We start from the raw sequence: 20,647 nt of genomic DNA, 5'->3' as shown, positions 1-20,647 counted from the left end.
CGCCCCCCTCCCCCCGCCCTGAGACAAAGAGCGATTCGGGTGGAGGACAGATCGCGGGCAAAGCCCGGCGGTGGGAAAGGAGGGCGGCTGGGGCTCAAGCCGCTGGGTGAGTGGCAGCAAATATTTATGCGGCGCGGGTGGGTGCCTGGCACAGTGCTGGGCGTGGCGAGATAAGGGGCCCAGGAGGCGCCGGGGCTTGGCCTCTGAGGCTGAATTCCAGCCCGCCCCCCGGGAGGCCAGGAGCAGGCAGTGGAAACCGCCCACCGTGGGCCTGGTGCCCGGAGGGAGGCGTAGCTCCACGTCGCTGGATGTCTGTGGGCGGGTGGCTGTCCCCTTGGAGCCTCCCAGCCCCTCTGCAAAGGGAGGGTGTCCCAGCTCCCGATTCACACGCCCAGTTCCCTAGTTCATTTGGATCAAGCCCCAAATTACTCCTTCCCGGAAGCCCTCCGGGACCACCCCACTGAAGTCACAGCGGCAGCCAGAAGGCCTTGCTTCTCCATTAGCACTCTTCTGTCTTGATGGCACCTGGCACTAAAACAGGTGGGCTTCAATGAAGTCAAGAATGCAGGGGGCTGTAAGACACCTTTGCACGAGATCAATAGCATCGTATGGGACTATCGCCCAAAGTACAAAAGAAACATCGCGAGTCCATACAGATAAACCACTGAATAAGAGAACAAACGGGGAAGGAGAAGGGACAGAAAAATCTTCAAAATTGTATCTGGATGCTTCCCCCTCCCTTCCATGTGGCCTCGCTCAGTGACTTGTGTGCGGAATGGAGAGGGGGAGGGGTCGTGGTCTGCCAGGTGGCAGGGTGGCATCCTCAGCGGTGAGTCACGTGGATAGTGTGGCCCCCCCTGCCCCCCAGAGGATGTGCTGAAAAAGGCACTTCACTGGCTTTGGGATTTCTCCCCGCGACTTCTCAAAACTGTCAAGGTCATCAAAACCCAAGGCAAGTTTGAGATAGGACCACAGACCAGAGGAGACTGGGGAGGCACGACCCAGGCCACGCAGTACCCTGGGTGGGATCTTGGACCGGAAAAGGGGCATCAAGGGAAAATGAGCTAACCCTGGTTGATAGCCTTTCACAGTGTTGGTTCCTTGGTTTTGACAGATGGACTCAGGTCGCATGATAACAGGAGGGAAACCTGGCTCAGGGCGCCCGGGAACTCTCCGTGCTATCACTGCACCTTCTCCGTCAACCTAAAAGTAGTCCAAAAATAAAAGGTTAAAAGGTTATTTAAAAAGCAAACCAGGTGGGCTTAAGAGGACTTTTGCCCCACTCCCCACCAACCGAGTCTCCAGACAGAAGCCGGAGGGAATCCATGCTGTTCAGGAGTATGCAGTTCTCAGTGTATCAGCTGATCACACGTACAACGTATGCATTTCACCGTATTTAAATTTTACCAAGGACAAGGAGCTTAAATAAATATTTGATATCTTGTTATGAGATGCATGCTGAAGTGTTGAGGGGTGATGTGACCTAATATTTGCAAATTGCTTTGAAACGGATTTTTTTAAAGATAGATATACGGGAACTGTCTGCAATTTCCACTCAACCTTTCTGTGAATGTAAAACTGCTCAAAAGAAAGTTTATTAAAATTTTAAAAGATGAGTGGTGGATAGGCTGATGGATAGGGTAAATGGAAGACAGATACACAGATTCATTATGAAACAGCAGAACACTCACTGTAGACTCTAGGGGCTGAGGATACGCATTTAGTGTCTAATTCTTTCCATTTGCTTTGAGTTTTAAAATTTTCAAATCTTGGGGTGCCCGGCTGGCCCGGCTGGTGGGGTGTACGACTCCTGGTCTCCGGGTCCCGAATTTGAGCCCCATGCTGGGTGTACAGTTTGCTTTAAAAATTTTTGTCGGGGCGCCTGGGTGGCTTAGTGGGTTAAGTGTCTGCCTACAGCTCAGGTCGTGGTCTCAGGGTCCTGCTCAGCGGGGAGTCTGCTTCGCCCCCTGCCCCTCTCCCCGCTGGTGCTCTCACTCTCCTTCTCTCTCAAATAAGTAAATCAAATTTAAAAAAAAATTTTTTTCAAATGTTAAAAGGAAAAGGGAAGTCACATCTTGCCAGCCTCGTCATGATTCCCTCCGAGGCTCTCTTCCCATCTCACGTGGAATAGAACTCAGAGTCCTTGCGAGTCCCTCCGGGCTCTGGACTCCCATATTCTCCCCATGCCCTCTCCCTCCTCCCTCCTCCTCTCTCCCGCCTCCTCCTCTCTCCCTCCCAGTGGCCTCTGTGCTTCCTGAACACACCAGTCACGGTCCAGCCTACAGCCTTTGCATCAGCTGTGCCCTCCCCTGGGACGCGTCCCCGTGCGCACATCCCCTGCTATGGTGTTTTATAGAGTTTACCTGCTTACTGGTCAAGTATCTGTCTCCTGCCGGTAGAGTGGAAACCCCACAGGGCAGGGATTTGTGTCCGTTTCATTAACCAGCGGCTGATCGGCGCCTACGACAGCGCCCAGCACATAGGGAGGCTCCATACCTACTTGTGGAATCAGTGTCCCGAGGGCATTTGTCCATCTGTGTCTGCTGCCAAAGTGTAACCTGGTCTGTTTGTCTTCTGATGTTTCCCCCACATCCAGCATAGTGCTATGCACATAGCCAAGGGCTCCATAGTTTTAGGATGAATGAACGAATGAATGAATGAATGAACGAACGAATGAACGAACGAGTAACAGGGTAAGAATGAATCTTTGTATAAGGGCTAAGAGCACAGGCTTTGGAATCACAATGCCTGGAGACATACCCAGATCTGCTACGTACCAGCCGGGAGACCTACTGCGTGAGCTTCCTTCTTTCAAAAATGGAGCCCCCGTGGGGAACCCTCAGCCTCACATATCGCTGATGGGACTGTAAATGGTGCAGCCACTTTGGGAAACAGTCTGGCAGTTTCTTAAAAAGCGTATCATGAGCTTCTCACACAGCCTAACAATTCTGCTCCTGAGAATGTGCCCAAGAGAATAAAATCTAGGTCCGCAAGCGAGTTCACAGCAGCGCCATTGACAACAGCCGAAGCGCGGACCCAGCCCAGACGTGCACCAGCGTGAACGGGCAAACGAACTGCAGTCTGTCCGTCCAGCGGAGTGTTAGCCATAGAAAGGGAAGAAGTGCTCCTGAAACTTGACCACGTGGATGAGCCTTGAAGACAGCGTGTGGCGTGAAGGAAGCCAGACACGAAGGCGACATATGTACGACGCATTTATAGGAACTATCCAGAAGACCCAAATCTGTCAAGACAGAAAGTACATCAGCGGTTGCCTGGAGCTGGGGGTGCGGATGGGAAGTGACTCTTAGTGGGCACAGGAGATCTTTGGGTGGACGTGTCCTAACATTTGCTTTGAGTGATAGTTGCACGATCCTATAAAGTCACTAAAAGGCACTGAGTGCCTTTAAAACGAGTGAATTCTGTGGTATGCAAATGATGTCTTAAGCTGTTTAAGAGAAACAAAGGGAGGCGGTGAGGGTACCTACCTACTGATCTTGCTGTGAAGAGATGGTGAGCTGATCGGGGATCCCTTTAGAAAGAGCCGTTGGCTAAGTACTCAAGAAATGTGTTTTGTATGATTCCGAGCAGGTGGTTGAGGTCATACATATAAAATGCTCAGCACAGGGCAGGACAGGCGACATGGTTTGATTCACGAACAGCGGCACTGTTGCTTCACAATGATAGCGACCCTTTGTATCATGTCTCATGTCTGTCCCACGTGTCTCGGGCTCAGTCTTCTCGTCTGCAAGACAGGAGAACTGGGCTCCATTCTTAGGGACCTTTTCTCACCCTAAGTTCTGTGTTTTGTTCTAGGGTATTTTCTCTCCGGATGCAGGGGCTCCCCAAGGCAGAGTAAGCCCGCGGGGAGGGGGCAGGGGGTGGGCAAAGCAGAGGAGGGGTGGGACGTGATGCCTTGGGGCTTGGCGACCCGGGATGCTGGTACGGAGGGGGGTAATCCTACGTGTTAGATCGGCCTGGCTATGGTTGTGGGGGGGGGGTGGAGTTGGTCCAGCCTGGGTTCAAATTCCATGTCGCCAATTCCTAGCCATGAGATTTTGGACAAGGGCCTTCCTCTCTGAGTGCTGTCTTGGCCCTAGAAAGTGGGGAGAATGTTTCCTAACCCCAGTGGGGTGGTGAGGCTTCCCTGAGATCAGATATACACCAGCCTGGGAAAATAATCATAACAAAGCAACCACAGCAACTGCCTGTTGAATACAAAGAGCTCCATTCGTGGTGGTGATTTTCAAGTAGGACAAACGAGGTAGCTTTAAGCCTGTTTGCTCCATCTGTAAATTGGGCCACATAATTCCCTCCCTCAATGAGTTTGATCAGTGAGATTGTGCTGAAAAGGCATCTGGCCATGGGAAGTAGCCCATGTTTGGATATAGTAACAGGGAGCCACTGAAGATTCCTGAGGAGGGAGGTGGCTTTGACATCATGAAAGCACACCCCAGCTCCCCACACCTGAGGCTGTTACGGGATCTACTTAGTTGGAGAACTGGTCTCACTTGGAAACCCTAATTATTTATGCCAATATTTGATTATTGTCCACGTCCTCTGCTGGTCTGTAAGCGCCACAAGGGCTGGTGCCCAGGTGGTCTCACTTGTCACTCCATCCCCCACATCCAGCCCTGGGTGCGATGCATCGATAATCACAGGCTTACATGGATTGAATGCCTACTACGTGCCAGGCGCTGTGCCAAGGGCTTGGCCTGGGTGTGTTGAATCTTTGACAGGGAGAATTCTGCAAAGCTCTGGGTAGTTATCTCCCTTCCTAGACCCTCAACCTCCACGTTCCTGGCTTCCCTCCCTCCACCCCTGCCCCTGCCTGGTGTTTTCATCACACTAGGGAGTGAGCCTCCCTCCTAAAGCCTCTGTTTGTTGCCCTGGAAAACTGGGATGACCTCACCCCTCTTTTCCTGGCCTTACAGGCGTGAAGATACCTAAGTGGTCGACGTCGTTATTTGTATAGGAAAGAGTCATTGAAGGTGCTGGGGGAAGGCAGGACGTCAATAGAAGGAAAGAGAAGGGGTTTAAGGAGGATGGCTTGAGACATCTTTCCCTCTCGACTCCTTAAGACCCACATAGATGGGTGAAGAAAAAACCATTAGAAGGTTTCCAGAAAATGACACTTTCCACCCACCCCCAATTTCTTGTGGTTTCTCAAACATGTAGCACCAACCCACCTCATGGCCTTTGTCCCTGCTCTTCCCTCCACCGGGTTCTTCATTCAGGTTAAAGGTCACCAGAGGGCCCTCCCTCCCAGCCATGCAGTGTTCCCAGTAGCCCTTATTAGTACCTGGCGCTCTACCGCCGATCAGTTTATTACCCAGGGCAGCCCCGTCCAAGAGAATTTCTTGCAGTGATGGAATGTTCTAGATCCATGCCGTCCGACAGGGTAGCCGCCAGCCACATGGGGCTATTGAACCCTAGAAACTGTGTGACTGAGGAACTGAATGTTTTTAATTATTTTATTTTAAATCAATTTACTCATTCTAAATCCGAATGGAGGCAGCCACACGTGGCTAGTGGCTGAACTGCATTGGGCAGTGCGGGTCTAGAATTCCAGCCCCTCATAGGGGGGTAGTGGCTTTCTCCTCTCCAGCATCCCCAGGGCCCAGTGCTGTGCCTCGCAAATGTTTGCTGAAAGAATGCATGCCAGATTGCACAGGGGGGCCGTGGGGCTCCCCAAAGTTGCCTGGACAGATGGTAACCAGTGTTGTCACACTCCCGATTCTTCTCATGAGTTTCTTGCTGGCTGAGCACTTCCCTCCCATTCCCTGATGTGGGGATCTGGATCCTTCCTGCTTGGAATGCAAGCTCAGAGCCTGTTGGACGAATCCAGCTTACCCTAGACCCCCTCTGGCAGCCCCCACAGACAGCCTCACTCTCTTCTGTTTCACAAACTCACATTTATTCACAGACAGACAAAAGGACAGGGATGGACCTTTGCTCACTGGGGACCCCCAGGGTCTGGCAGTTCCAAAGAGGTGATGGTGTCCAGTGTGAATGATGGGAGACAGCCAGGCAGGGGATCCCCCCAGTCTCCAACTCTCTGGCCAATATTCTCCGCCTCCTTTTCCAAGTCGTCCTGCCTTCGGAGGCCTGTTGGGGCAAGCAGTTCCTAGCCAGCATCACGGGTCCTGGGGGTGGGCGGTGGGAAGGGAGGGGCGGTCCAGGCCCCCCCCCCCCTTAGTGTTGAGGGCTGGAAGGGGAAGGGTGGGTAGACAGGAGGCGCCTCTCCTTCGACTTCCCTCCTCCATATTGCAAACCGGGAACCAAATGGAGGGGCCAAGAGTAGATGTGAAGGTCAGGAGGCCAGGCCTCCCAATCCACGCAGGTGGGCCTTGCTGTCAATCTCTTCTTCCTCCATCTCGAAGGCTGAATGGTCTTGGCTGTCGAAACAGGAGGCGCTGAGGAAGACAGGGGGAGCCGGCGGCGGCGACTGGGGTGGGGTCCCCGGGGAGGGTGGCTCTTCCTTGATGTGTGCAATGGGCAGCGGGAGCCCTTCCTCCTCCTGCCCGGCTGGCGGGGGCGGCGGGGGCGGCGGGGGGCGACGGCGGGGCCTGGGCCTGGAGCGCCTGCAGTGCGGCGGCTCTCTCCAGCTCAGCCCGGTGGCAGCGCTGGTGGCGCAGGAGGCTGTAGGCGCGCGAGAAGCGGCGCGGGCAGCGCGGGCACGGGTGCGGGGCCGGGCCCCCTGCGTGGACCTGCGCGTGGCGGGCCAGGTCCGCCAGCCGCTTGAACTCCCTCTGGCAGCGCACGCACTGGAAGGGGCGCGCCCCGGAGTGGGTCACCCCGTGCTGCCGCAGGTGCGCGCGGCGCCGGAAACCTTTGCCACACTCGGGGCACCAGAAGCGGGGCTCCCCCGCGGGGGGCCGGGCCGGGGTGGCATCTCCTCCGTTCTGCCCGCCTTCTCCCCCCTCCGAGGCACTCCCGCACTCTGCCCCTTCGCCCCCCTCGGGCCCCTTCCCTGAGTTCCGTCCACCCGAGGCCTTGTCGTCCTTCTTGCCCGCCGGGGGCAGTGGGGCCAGGAGGCTGAGCGCACCATGGACACGCCGGTGCTGGCGGAGGTAGGAGGCGAGGCGGAAGGCCAGGCCGCAGTCTGGGCACACGAAAGGGCGGTCAGTGGAGTGGACCAGCCGGTGGCGGGACAGTGACCACGGCCTGGCGAAGGCCTTGAGGCAGATGGAGCACTGGTGGCGCTTGGGACGGGGCGGGGGGCCCCCTTCACCCTCCTGCTCACCCTCGGGGCGCAGACACGGGTGCGCTTTGAGCTCGCCCTTGGTGGCGAAGGCTTCGCGACAGCGGAGGCACAGCAGCGTCCAGTCGGCCTGGAGCAGGACCTGCTTCTCCTCCTGCCGCCCGGCTGCCAGTGCCAACTCGGCCCTCAGCTCCGCCGCCCCGGCCTCGGCCTCTTCCTCCTCCGACTCCCGGGGTTCGGCGCTCGTGGGGGCCGCTAGCGTGGCCGGCTCCCCCGCCGGCCATGTCTCGGGCCACGCGGCCTCCTCCTCCGCGGCCCCCGCCGCCGCGGTGGTGGGCTGCTCCGTACCGGCGTCCTGGGAGCCCCAGCTGGACTCGGCTGCCTCCTTGGCCGCCCTCTCGATGGCCAGCTCGACCTCGCCGCCTGCGTGCTCCTGGGCCAGGTGACGCCGGAGCTGGGCGGGCTCCGGGAAGGTGCGGGGGCAGGCCGCGCAGCGCAGCGGGGGTTGGGGCCCGTGGCCACGCAGGTGGCGGGAGAGGTGGGCTGGCCGGCGGAAGGCCTTGGGGCACAGGGGGCAGGCGTGGGGTCGGAGCCCTGAGTGGCTCAGCCGGTGCCGGGAGAGGTAGTAGGGGAAGCGGAAGAGGCGGCCACAGGTCGGGCAGGGCAGGGGCGCCCGAGGGGCTCCAGCGCCCCCCCTGCCACGGCCCCGGCCTCTACCACGGCCTCGGCCACGGCCCCGGCCCCGGCCACGGTGGGGTGGGCTGCCCTGGGCGGGTGGAGGGGGCTGCGGATCCATGCCTGTAAGGAGAAAGGGGAGACAAGGAGACATGGGGGGGGGCATGGAGTGGGTCAGATAAAGGGAGATGTGTGGGGTGAGGCAGAGCAGCAGAGACAGAGAGAGATGGAGATTCAGTGCCGGTCAGTTGTTTAGCCAGGCAGAGGAGAGAGCCAGCAAGACAGAAAGAGCAGAGGCAGAGACCCAGGGATAGACAGAGAGCAGAAGTGGTAAAGACAGGACGGTGGGAGACAGCAGGAGAGAGAGATGGGGACTCCCAGCAGAGACAGAGATAGAGAGAAAACAAAGAGATTTTGGGAGAGATGGTGCAAACACAGAGATCAGAAGAACCACAGAAGGATGGAGGCAGGGAGAGACAGAGAGACAGAGAGAGAGCACAAGCCAGAGATACAGACAGAAGAGGAGACAGGGAAACAGCCAAGTGATTTTTCTCCAGGGCCCCGCTGGAGCATTTTGGGAGGGGCTGGGATCCAGCTTGTGGTGCCCCAGTGGAGGGGGTGGAATTCAACATTGGGAGGCCCCGGAAATGCAGTGTGGGTGCCCAGACCAGGGTCTGGGAGAGGCCAGGGGTAGGAGGGCTCAGACTCTTGGGCAGGGGGGAGCCTGGGGCTCTGGACTCCTGGGACTGAGAGAGGTGGGAGCTGGGGCTTGGGACCCCAGGTTTGGGAGGTGACTGGAATCCACTCCTGTAGGTGGGGGTTATGGATCCCTGGGTCCCAGTGGCAGAGAGGATTGGGGGAGGGGGCTGGGCTCCTAAGACAAGGGAGAGGAGGGGCTGAGGGCTCAGCTGCCCGAATTCTCCAGGGAGAAGGCTGCTGAGGGCCCAGCCCCTGGACGCCTGCCCCCCACCAAGGCTGCTGGGGTCCGGAGCCCTAGGTCCCCATGGGGGGCGAGCTCCCCACCGGGCCCAGCCTGCGGTTCCCCGCAGGCGTGATCAGCAGAATTGGGACTGCGGGTGGAGGCCTCGGGGAATTCCGAACCCTGGTCCTGGGGCTCGGCCCTGATCGCTGGGCGCCTGGTTCTTACCTCCGCCTCCTTCGCTCCTTTCTTCCTTCCCCGCGGCCGGCCAAACGCGGACGGTGGTGGCGGGGAGGGAGGGAGGGCCCGAGCGTGGTGGGGGGTGGAGGAGGCTGGGCTCGGTGTCACCGCCTAAGCCTTCCCCCCGGAAACCCGGCCTCTCGACTGAGCCCAAAAGAGGAAAGACTGGCTGGAAGGCCGGAAACGGGAGGACGAGGGGACCCAGGGGGCGGGGAGGGCGGGCGGCTTGGATTCCTGGGTCCAGCACGGGGAGGGGGCTGGGGGCCTGGGAGGCTGGATGCAGCTATCCTCCCCTCCCCACCCCAGCAGACACACATATTCATTCATTCCTTCAACAAATACACATTTATCAGGTCCTGTCTGTGCCAGGCACTGTGTTGGGCGAGGGGGAGCCAGGGGAGGGAGGTGAATGAGGCAGTGGCAGAGGCCTCAGGCAAAGTAGAGGCGCTCAGGACTAGAACCCCACTCCCACCTTCACTTGGCTGCCTGAGCAAGCGACTGCCCCTTCTCCTGGCCCCAGTGGCCACCTCGGTAACGAGCCCTGTGGATATGCATTCGCTCCTAAGAGACCAGCATGGACTGAGCATCTTGTGCTCCCGAGTCCTTCTGCATATATTTTGCTGCATATAGTCCCTGGATCTTAAGCCAGAGTATTTACTGAGCACCTACTGTGGGCTAGCTCTGTCCTTGGTGCTGGAGCTACGGTGGCAGGCAGAGGCCATTGGACCCTGTCTGCAGGAAGCTCACTGTCAGACGGAGGAGGCAGTCAGACACAGATCCAATCGCCTTCCTGGAAAATGTACTGTCATGCGGGAAAGAGGATTTGGTGGGAAGACAGAGAACAGAGGAGGCCCTGAGCTCCTCTCCCACTGGGGTGAGAGCAATCCTCAAGGTCTTTCGGGAGGTAACCGTGTTTCAGCTGAAACCTGCAGGATGAAAGCCAAGGGTTGGGGATGAAAAGGATGAGCTAAGGGAAACGAGAGAGAAATGCACCTCAACGCATGTCAAATGCCCGATGCTTGGCGCAGGGGGGTTGCAGCAGGAGGAACGCCTGCAGCCTGTCGCCTTTTAAGGGGGAATACGCGGAACATTGTTGGAAAGAGTGTGGGAAATAGGACCTTTCCGTACATGGCTGGGGTGAGTGAAATTTGGAACAGCCTTAACACGTGAGCAATTCCAGGAACATATCTGTCAGATAGATCTGTTCAGAAACATGCGAAACGACATCGTCCCAGGTGAACCAGTGCAGTATTGCATACCGCTGCAAAAGACTGGAAATGAGCTAAATGCCCATCCTTGTGGGATTCGAGCGGCGTCATAATTGATCTGCCCAGTGGAATGCTGTGTGTCCAAAAAAAAAAAAAAAAAGGATGAAGAAATTTGCTGTGTAAAAATATGGATAGGCTCCAAGTGATAACACATGAAGGGGAGGGGGGGCAGAAAGGAAGGTGGAAAACAGCCTGCAACCTGTTCTAACTATCTGTGCTTATCAGTGGGTTGTGTCTGGAAGAAGAGAGAGGAAACTGGCAACATTGTCTAAGTCCCAGAACTGAAACTCGCGGCACTCTATCCTTCTGTACTTCTTGAATTTGAAACCATGTGAATGTGCTCCATACTCAAAAAAGTAAAGGAACAAGAAATAAAAAGGGGGGAGCAATAAAAATAAATCAAATGAAAATAAGGATTAGCTTAGTCTTGTAAGTGCTTTACAAATACAGACCCATTTGTTTCTCCTTACCTTATGGGCTGGGTCGCATTATTCTCCCATTTTAAAGAGCAGTAAAGCGAGGTACCACAACATTTCAAAGCTAGTGAGTCTCAGTGAGTGTTTGCAATTCACAAAGAGATGGGAGAAATGACAGTGGCGAAGAGCATGACTTTTAAAAGCACCTGGTCAATAATACTATTTTTTAAAGGATGTATACATAGGAGTGAAAGTCCAAAAATATCCATGGAAACAATAAGCACCAAATTCGTGGTAGGATTACGTTGTAGCAGGGAGAAGCAATCACATCCCAGAGGGGCCCGTGGAGAGTGAGGTATACCTCTAATGTTTCATCAAAGCTGATAGACAGTCTATGGGTGTTGGGTGTCTGGGTGGCATTAATAGTGGCATTAAGTACATTCTCCATGTCACGCGACCATCCCACCATCTGGTTTCAGAACTTTTTCATCTTCCCCAACAGAAATCTAGTTCCATTAAGCTGTCGCTCCCCATTTCCTTCTCCTCCCAGCCCCTGGCAACCAGTAATCAACGTTGTCGCTCTATGGCTTTGCCAACTGCGGACATTTCATATCAGTCGAGTCATACGATACATAATCTCTTATGACCAGCTTCTTTCACTTAGCATGTTTTCGAGATTCGTCTATGTTGTGGCGTGTATGAGTACGTCGTTTCCTTTTGCTGGTTGAATAATGCTCCACTGTACGGGTAAACTACATTTGTCCATTCATTCGTTCACGGATATTCAGGTTGTTGCTACCTTTTGGCTGTTGTGCATAGTGCTGTTATGAACGTTCGTGTATAAGTTTTCGTTTGAACGGTTATTTTCAATTCTTCTGAGTCTATACCTGGGGGGGGTGTTATTTCCTTATCTATATTTTAAAGGCTTAACATTCCCCCTCCCCCCCCCCAAAAAAAGGAAGGAAGGGAGGGAGGGCGGGAGGGAGGGAAATTCAGAAACGGAATGGTGGGAAATAAAATTTCAAGCAGAGGGAAGAGCATATTGCAGGGTGGGGAGGGAGATCTTGTCTTGGGGGAGACTCCAGGCCTTGGATTGGGACAGCAAAGGCAGCAGTGTGGTGGAGGGAGGCCGGGAGCTGCACGAGCCACTGTGTCCCACCTCTTAGTAGGGGCTGAATGCTGGACACATTCCTAGTGCACTGAGAAGCCATTGAAAAAGGTTTTAAGCTGCAGAGTCACATGATCCGATTAGTGTTTTAGAGAAATTCCTCTGGGACCCGCTTGGAGGCCCGGCCGGATGCAAAGGAGACCTAGGCTGGGAGCGGGGAGGAGGCGGGGCGCGGGCCCAGGTGAGAGAGGGCGCCTGGGCAGTGCGGGCCTCCGCGGGGCTGCAGGCGCCCGGGCAGGGGGCGGGACCTAGCGCTGATTGGCTCAGGCCTGCACTCCTGGGTGCCAGTCCCCCTGCGGCTGCCTCCTCATTGGCTCTCCTGCCTCCAGAGCCCCTGCCGCGCCGCCAGTCTCGCACACGCAGAATCACATCCTGTCAGCCTCCCGTGGCTTCCCATCCTTTCCTCCCGTGTTCCTCACCCCCTGCCTGTAAGGCTCGACAGGTCTGGCCCCTGGAGCCTCCCTCGACAGTTTGCTACCTCTCTCCTGCTTCACTCTGCTTCAGCCACACCACCCTTTTTGCTCTTTGTGGACTCAGGGCCTTTGAACGTGCCGTTCCCCCGCCTGGAATGCCCTTCCCCTAAATTTCGATAAAGTGTCCTTACTCCCCTCATTTCTTCCAGACGTCCTCAGAGACACCTGTCTTGTCCACCCAAGCTAAAACAGCCCTCCCGTCACCCTGTAGTCCTCACTCCGCCTTAATTTTCAACCTGTCCATATCGCAAACAAGCATTAGGCTCCTTGTGGGTTACCCACTGATTGCCTATCTCCCCTCCCCTGGAATATAAATTCCCTGAGGGCAGGGTTCGGCTTTGCCAGTTTGCTTCACTGCTCACCCGTCAGCGCCCAGCGGCGCCCAGAAAAGTGGATGAGGAATGAGTGAGGAGGGGTGAGCTGGGGCTTCAAGAGAGGGTGACGGCCCTGGAGGGAGAAAACTGAGGTGATGGGGACATGCCGAGCTCAGCTGAGCGTGCAGGTGGCTGGCTCGAATGGTCAGCTCCGAGAGTCAGCTCCTCAGGCAGACCCGTCGGATTCATCAGCTTCAGCCCAGTAATTGGCGCTCTGCAGAGATGGAGAACGCCCCCAGAGTAAAATCCTTCCCACCCCTTCTGCGCCTCAATTAGCACATCTATGAAATGGGGCCACAGTGAGAAGCGTTAGGTACAAGGTCCAGCCCTGCGCCAGGCCCTCGGGAGGCCCGCGGGAAATGGGTGAGTCCCTGCCGCTATTGTCTCAGCAGAGAAAAGATTGGGTTGGAGGTGAGGTGGGTGGAGCCTCAGCCCCCAGAGGTCCCTATTCATTAATACCTAGCCTGCGGCCATCTCCATGACAACCCTGGCCCTTTTCCAGACTCTCCGAGCTCCAGCCGAGCAGGTCTCGAAGTGGGCGGGTCTTGTCCGTGGGGCGGTGCCTGAATCCAAGGGGGCGGGTCTGTTGCTCCAAGACAGGTTTTTTTGTTTTTGTTTTTTGCCCCAGGGAATGAGTCTGGTTCCAGGTTCCCGGGCAGGATAGTGGAGAGGAAGGATCTCTAAGGTTGAGCGTCCCCAGGAGCTGACCTGGAGCCTTCCAATGAGCAACTGTGGATCTCATGGCAAAAATATCTTGTTTTCTCACCCCCCCCCCCAGATATATGTCTCCCTCCTCTATTTTTTTTTCCTTGTGAAATATAAGACGTATAAACTAAAAGGGCACTATACAGACACAGTTAACAAATAATTGTCAGTAGATCACCCGATTAAGAAACGGGATGTTAGCAGCCGCCCCAGAGTCCATAGAAGGTTTGACAAGTCCCATTCCAATCTGAACCCATCCCACCCCATGGTTCTGAGTTTTATGGGAGAAGGTTTTCTTGCTTTTCTAGATGGTTCACAATACATCCTAAACAATATTAGAATTTCGTTTTGCTTGCTTTTGAAGATGATGTAAATGGATTCATACTCTGTGTATTCGGCTTCGTGCATTGGGCTTCTTTGTAACCTTCATGCGCGTAATTGTGTGTATCTGCATCCTTTACTTCGCTGCTGTCTAGTATCCCATAGCCTAACACACCACCGTTTATTTATCTGCTACATTGTTGACAGATTCCAGCTCCTGTAACAAAATCTCACAGACTGGGTGGCTTATAAACAACAGAAATTTATTGCTCACAGTTCTGGAGACTGAAGTCCAGGATCAAGGCACCAGCATGCTTGTCTTGTGGGGAAGGCCCTCTTCTGGGTTTATGGCCAGTGCTTCTCACTGTGTCCTGGCGGGGTAGGAAGGGCTAGGGATCTCTCTGGAGCCTTCTAAATGAGGGCACTGGTCTCGTGCATGAAGACTCACCCTCATGACTTAGGCACCTCCCAAAAACTCCATCTCCAAATCCTGTTACGTCGGGCTTTAGGATTTCAACACAGAGGTTTTGATGGGAACACAAACATTCAGACCATAGCAATGACAGATCAGTTGTTCAGAGTTTGAGGCTGTACAGCTTGCTGCTGGGAATGTTTTAAATGTGTCTCCTGGTGCAGGTGAAGGAGTTTCTCTAGGGTCCGTGCCTAGCAGGGGGATCACTGTATCACAGGACACGCACATCTTCAGCCCTACTAGTGCATGCCAATCTCCCCAGCAACTTAAATTTAAAAAGCTCCAGATGGAATTCTTGATCCCCCTAAGCCCCCATCCAAACTTGTTCTTCCCCTTTTCTGGCCTTAACACAAATTGCCACCACCCAACCAGTTGTCCCTCCTGATTCCTCCCTTCCAATTACACACACACACACACACACACACACACACACTCACACTCCACCTACAGAATTCATCTTGAATCCACCCATTTCTCTCCACCACTCTGCTTTAGGCTCCTACAAACCTCTCCTGCTGTCTCCAGTTCCTTCTCCATTCAGCAGCTGGAGGGAACTTTGTAAAGTGCAAGAGTGGTCACACCCCTCCACGCGAAAATCTTACATTTGATTGCCTGGAGAGCACAGTGAAACGGCTGTCTTGGCCCACCAGGCTCTGTGGCAGGACCTGACCTCTCGACTTCCCTTCATCCCTTCCTCCTCTGTGCCCCTCAGGCTTGCTGGTCTCTCATCACCCTTCAGGTTTCAGAACAAATGCTGTCTCTGTAGAGATGTCCACGGGACACCTGAACTGAGATGGCATTGTCACGGAGTCACTCACTTTCTTAACATCTTTCCTCCCCTCCTTCAGCATGCTCAGAACCACCTGAAATAACTTCTATTTCTTTGATTACTTTTCTCCACCCCACTGCCCAAACGCTAAAATATAAGCCCCATGAGGAGTTCTTTGGATCCCCAGAGGGGATTACAGTGCCTGGCACAGAAAAGCACTCAGGACAGGAATGTAATCTAGTGCCTAGGAGAAAACAGGAATGACTGACTCCTTCCCTGATGGGTGAATACTATTCTTGGGGTTGAATACAGTGTCTAACGTATACATTTGGTCTCCCGGAGGCAGAGTCTAAGATATAGGGTCTCTTCTGAGGGGTAGGACTTTTCTTTAAGGAGACAGTTTGGTTTTTAGAGGGGCATGTCTTATGGGATCGATGGTTTCTAAAGGGCATGTTTGGTTCTATGGGGCACATTCAGTCCATTGGAGGTGGATCTTGTGCTTAAGGGACAGGGTTCCGCTGAGATGAAACTTAAGCCACTTCTGATTTTAATGGTCGTGCACTACCTAAGGGACTCAACATTTGTCAGGAGGGAGGAAAGATCTGTCTCTATTTAGGGAGCTCATCCTAAATCAGGGTGGGAGAAATCCCCCACCTCTCTGGAGCCAAGGATCAGAAAATGAGACCGCAGTGACCGACAGGACGAGGTTTATTGGGGTCCTGGAGACATTAGGGAGTGGGATGAGGGGCAAGGTTGAGGCTCACAGGGGGAAACCCCTTGGCCAAACCCCCCTTCCGCTTGGGGTTGAGAGGAACACATAGACAGACAAACCAACAGAGATGGAAAGACAGGTGCTCTGGCAGAGCGGGAGGAAAACCCCAATGTCCACTGCCTCCCACTCAGATGAGCTCACAGGACGGGGAATGATGAGGACTGGCCCGCACTCTACAGGAAGGGAGGAGTGTCTGCCATATTCGCCTAAGGAGGGTGGGGTGCAGGCCACAACCTGGGCCAGCCCATTCCAGTGGACAGGGGTGTGTATCTGACTCAGTTCATTCTACTGGGCAGGAGGGATTTCAAACCAGCCTATTCTAGTGTTTGGGATGGGGAAGATCATTAGGGTGGATCCATTCTGCAGTAGGGGAGGGAGACCTAATTGGGGAGGGGGGGGGGTGAGGGCAGGGGGCATCTACCCTGGTCCTCTTCAGCATAAGGAATGAAATGGGGTTGGGGGGAAGGCAGATCCGACTATATCCAATGTTTTGGGGAAGGGGCACCAGTGACTGGTGGGTAGCATTTGGGGGGATCCAGGGAAATTCGGGGCCTGTCCCCCCATTCTCCAGATCAAGGTCATTGGGAATGATGGCTCTTGGGGAGAGGGGCAGTCTTCCTTTGCGGGAAGGATGCCCATCTTTTATTACTAGGGTCCTCAAGATGAGAAGTACTTGTAGAGACCCATTTTTTCATTGCTAGGTCCCCACAGCTTGGGGAAACCTGTGGATTTGGGGGTGCCCAGCATTTATTCCAGGGGCCCCAAAGCTCGGGAGTCTCTTCCTATATCCCGGACCCCGGAGCTGAGGAGTCTCTCCGTTTAGTTGCTGCCCCCAGCTCAGGGGCCTGTGTGGGTGTCTGGTGGCCCCCTATCTCCAGCCGGGGTCCCCTGACGGCAGGGCCCGGGTAACTGGCCTCGGGCCCGGAGAGCAGCCCCTGGGGAGGGGCGGTGGGGCGGAGGCGCGGCCTGGCGGGTCAGTCCATGCCCCGGTGCAGCTTCAGGTGCCGCGAGAGGTTGCTGAGCGTGATGAAGCCCTTGCCGCAGATGTGGCAGGGGAAGGGCCTCTCGGTGCCATGCAGCAGCCGGTGGCGCTTGAGGTAGCACTCGTGGCGAAAGAACTTGCCGCACTCGAGGCACGGGAACGGCTTCTCGCCCGTGTGCACCAGCACATGGCGCTCCAGGTCGCGCGGCGAGCGGAACAGCTTCTCGCACTCGGAGCAGCCGAAGATCTTCTTGCCCCGGCCGGAGCCGGACGCGGCCTCCCCAGGCGCGGGCTCCCCCTCAGGGGCCACGGGGGCTGCCTCGGCTCCACCGCCCTCGCCGTGGCTGGCCCGCCGGTGCTCCTCCAGGGCCGCCAGCGCCGCGTACAGGGCCCCGCAGTGGCCGCAGCCGTACGTGGCGGGGCCCGAGTGGGCCTCCAGGTGGCTGGCCAGCGCCGCGGCCGACGCGAAGAAGGTCCCGCAGTCGCACTGGTACAGGGTGTCTTCCGACGCCTCGGCTGCGGCTGCCGGGGCAGGGGCTTCCCCGCCGCCTTCTGGGAGCAGCCCCCCGAGCTCGGGCACGCCGCCCCCTGCGCGGCCCAGGAGCAGCCCGCCGTCCCAGGCCGGTTGGGCGTCGCCCGCCTCCGCAGCACCGCCACTGTCGCCGGCCGGGTCTGGCCCAGCGCTGGCCCCCGGGGCCCAGGCCTGCACAGGGGGCGCGCCCGGGCCCTGCAGGTCGTGCGTCAGCTTGTGCCGCTCCAGCAGCGCGGGGGCGTTGAAATCGCGCTCGCAGCGCGGGCACTTGAAGGGCTTCACATCCGTGTGTGCCGCCCAGTGGGCCGCCAGCTCGCGGCCGTGGTCAAAGCGCCGGGCGCAGGCTCCACACGCAAAGGGGGGGTAGCGAGGCGGCGGCGGCGGCGGCAGCGGCCTCTGCCAGCCCCCAGCTGCCCGGGCCCGCGCCTGCCCCCTCTGGGCCCTCTCCGCCACCGGCCCCCGCGCCCCCGCACACCGAGCAGGGCCCGACATTGCAGCAGACGGAGCAGGGCGCGCTCAGGGCTGGCAGGCCTGGGCCGGATTGCAGAGGGGACGGGAGTACCCCGCGGTGCTGGCGCTTGAGGTGGCGGCCCAGGCTTGAGCGTGAGGAGAAGCGGAGCTCGCAGACCAGGCAGCAGTAGGGCTTCTCGCCAGTGTGGACGACCTGGGAGGGCAGGAGGGAGAGGACAGTGTCAGGGCTGAGGGTCTAGCCCGAAGGTCAGATTCCTGCACTCCCAAAAGGATGCGACCCGAGCTCCCTGCCACGTCTGCAAAGCCCCATCTAGCTTCAACCCTCTCACTTGTCTTCTCTAATTTGGGTCATGTTGGCATTCGTTCGGTCCCTTCATCCTCAGGACTTTTGCACGTGCTGTTCCTGAAGGCTGGAAGGCTCTTCCCCCCATTCTTCCAGACTAACTCTTACTCATTTTCAACAAGCCCGCAGAGGAGACTGGGACTCCCTGGGAGAGTGGCCAAGTACTAGGGCTCTGAGCACTAACACGCCTGGGTTCGAATCCCAGTTCTGCCCTCCACTCTCTGTGACAAGCGGGCAAGTAAACATCATCTCCGGGGCTCTGCTTTTCTCCTGTGTAACATGGGCACAGTAAGATGTGCCACCTTCGCTGGGTTCTTGTGATGATAGGATAAAATCACACTAAAGAACGACTCGATTCCTAGAAATTAGAATTATTGCCGGCAAACTTTCGGATGTCCTACTGATGTCCTCTACAGCAGTGGGTGTTGGGGAAAGGTGACAGGAGCTTTTAGAACCCCCTGGGGTGGGAGGTGGCTTTTCAAGGTAAGTGTCCAACTTCTAGAGCAAGAACTGTCCAACAGAACTTTCTGCAATGATGGAAATGTTCTATATCTGCCTCTAACCAATGTGGCAGCCACCAGTGACATGTGGCTCTTGGGCACTTGAAATGTGGCCCGTGTACCGTGCAAGACCGTGCCTTACAGAGACTGGCCTTTGTGAGTAGCAGAGACAGATTTTGAGCAACGAGTCCTTTCGACTGGTAGTGCCTTCCTGGAGAACTGTTAAGGCTAAATGAGAAAACACAGTGCTCTCTGCTGCCCAGCGTGGAGCCCTGCGGCTCCAAGGGTGTGTCCAGCCCATGGAGGCCAGCCTGCGTCCAGCTGTGGGACTCACCTGGTGGTGCAGCAGGCCGGTGGAGTCTCGGAACCCTTTAGGGCAGGCAGAGCAGCGGTAGGGCCGCTCGCCGGTGTGCGAACGCAGGTGGTTGGCCAGGTTGAAGCTGTGTTTGAAGCCCTTGCCACAGCGTGGACACGCGTGGGGTTTGAGTGCAGTGTGCCGGGCGAAGTGGCGCCGAAGGTCCGAGCGGTAGCGGAAGCTCTTGCCACACTCACTGCAGTGAAATGGGACCCGGGGAGCAGCAGCGGGAGGTGCTGGGGCCGGGGCCGGGGCCGGGACCGGGGGCACTGGCAGCGGGGCATCATCCATGATGGCGTGGTGCGAGGGCAGTGGCGAATGGAGGCTCTCTCTGGAGCAGGGAGGAGACACGGAGGGCAGGTAGGTGGAGTCAGCTTCCCATGAGCCCTCTCCATCAGGCTCCCTGGATTCACACACCCACCACCTGCCCCCTGGAAACCCTTCCCACTTCCCTCCAAGCCACACCCACTGCTCTGTAAGCCCCTCCCACTCTCCTACAAACCCTTCTCCCACTCATCTGCCAATCTTCCTAATCAGTGCCAGGTCGTTTCTATCCTACTGGACGGTTTTTAAGCCTCTCCCCTTCTTTTCCAATGTACTCTCCACTCCTCTCTAAACCGCGCCCACTGTTGGTAAGCACCGCCCACTCTCAATCAGGTCCCACCTACTCCTCCCAAAGTCCCCGCACTGTTCCCGAAGCCTCTTATATTCCTCGACAAGACCCTTCCCCTCTGAAAGTCCCTCCCACTCTTCTTCAAGAGTGAAATTTATCTTCAGATAAAGATTCACATTCCTAGGGAATGAGAGGACAAAGATTTGGGGCTAAGTGCACTTGAGTCAACCTTCCAGGGCGACCAGAACCAGTCCTGGAACCTCCAGTGAAACCAACTGAAACTCTGTCCATCTGCAAAATAGGGAAAACAGGAGTACCTACCTCATGGAGTGGAGGTGAGGACTACGCAAGACTGTGGCAATGCACACTGCGCGCTTACTTAGGGCACAGCAAGGGCTCGACAGGTAAGCTGTTCTGATTACTACTATTTGCTAAGTTCCTCTGAGTTCCCTAAGTCCCACCACCTCTTCTCCGTCTGCCTCCAAAACGCCACTCAGTTTTTCCTTGAAACCTAGCCTGGAAGGAAGCAGTCCTTTGCAAGGCCTTCCCCTCAACCTCTCTTTCTCAGCCTTCCCCTGGGAGTCCCTCCCCACCCCTCTAAGTCACTGCACTTAGGTTACGAAGACTTATTAATTCCAATACAACTAGCCAAATTGCACACCTCAATCCCATCACCTCACCGTGCCTACTCCTAGACCAACTACTTCCTTTCCACTCTAAGCCGCGCCCACCTTCTCCGTGAGCCCCATTTCTCCACTCAGCCCCAGGTACGTCCCTTCCATCCTTCAAGCCCAGCCCATTTCCATTCTAAGCCACGCCCACTCAGGAAGCTCCTCCCCGCGATTGCTCCGCCCCCGACACCACGAAGCCCCGCCTCCTTCCCACCCAGTCTCCTGCAGGGCTGCTGCCCCCTCCCCCCCCAGTCGGCTCTGGGACCGAGGCCCCGAGTACCGGCCTTTTGTGCCCCTCCCCCCTGTCCCTAAAAGGTGCGGCCCGGGGCGCCCGGGGCAGGAGCAGGTCAGGCGGGACCCGCAGCCAGGCGAGTCCACCTCGCTCGTTCGGAGCGGGGGTTCTGGAG

At 56.4% G+C, this 20,647-nt stretch overlaps 2 protein-coding genes across 2 annotated transcripts; both read right to left on the bottom strand.

Moving 5' to 3' along the window:
• Positions 1-5,560: 5,560 nt before the first annotated feature.
• ZNF579 (zinc finger protein 579) lies at positions 5,561-9,109 on the bottom strand. The gene is given in 3 exon segments (XM_026488348.4): positions 5,561-6,553; positions 6,555-7,999; positions 9,024-9,109. Coding segments are annotated over 2 exon segments (1,686 nt in total). The 5' UTR covers positions 7,998-7,999; positions 9,024-9,109; the 3' UTR covers positions 5,561-6,310.
• Positions 9,110-15,693: 6,584 nt separating this feature from the next.
• FIZ1 (FLT3 interacting zinc finger 1) lies at positions 15,694-20,407 on the bottom strand. The gene is given in 4 exon segments (XM_057314607.1): positions 15,694-17,656; positions 17,658-17,951; positions 18,936-19,287; positions 19,891-20,407. Coding segments are annotated over 4 exon segments (1,560 nt in total). The 5' UTR covers positions 19,896-20,407; the 3' UTR covers positions 15,694-16,747.
• Positions 20,408-20,647: the final 240 nt, after the last annotated feature.

The sequence above is a fragment of the Ursus arctos genome, unplaced genomic scaffold (assembly GCF_023065955.2).
Source record: "Ursus arctos isolate Adak ecotype North America unplaced genomic scaffold, UrsArc2.0 scaffold_19, whole genome shotgun sequence".
Taxonomy (NCBI): Eukaryota; Metazoa; Chordata; class Mammalia; order Carnivora; family Ursidae; genus Ursus; species Ursus arctos.
The sequence above is the reverse complement of the archived record's forward strand: the minus strand, read 5'-3'. Positions and strand labels throughout refer to the sequence as shown.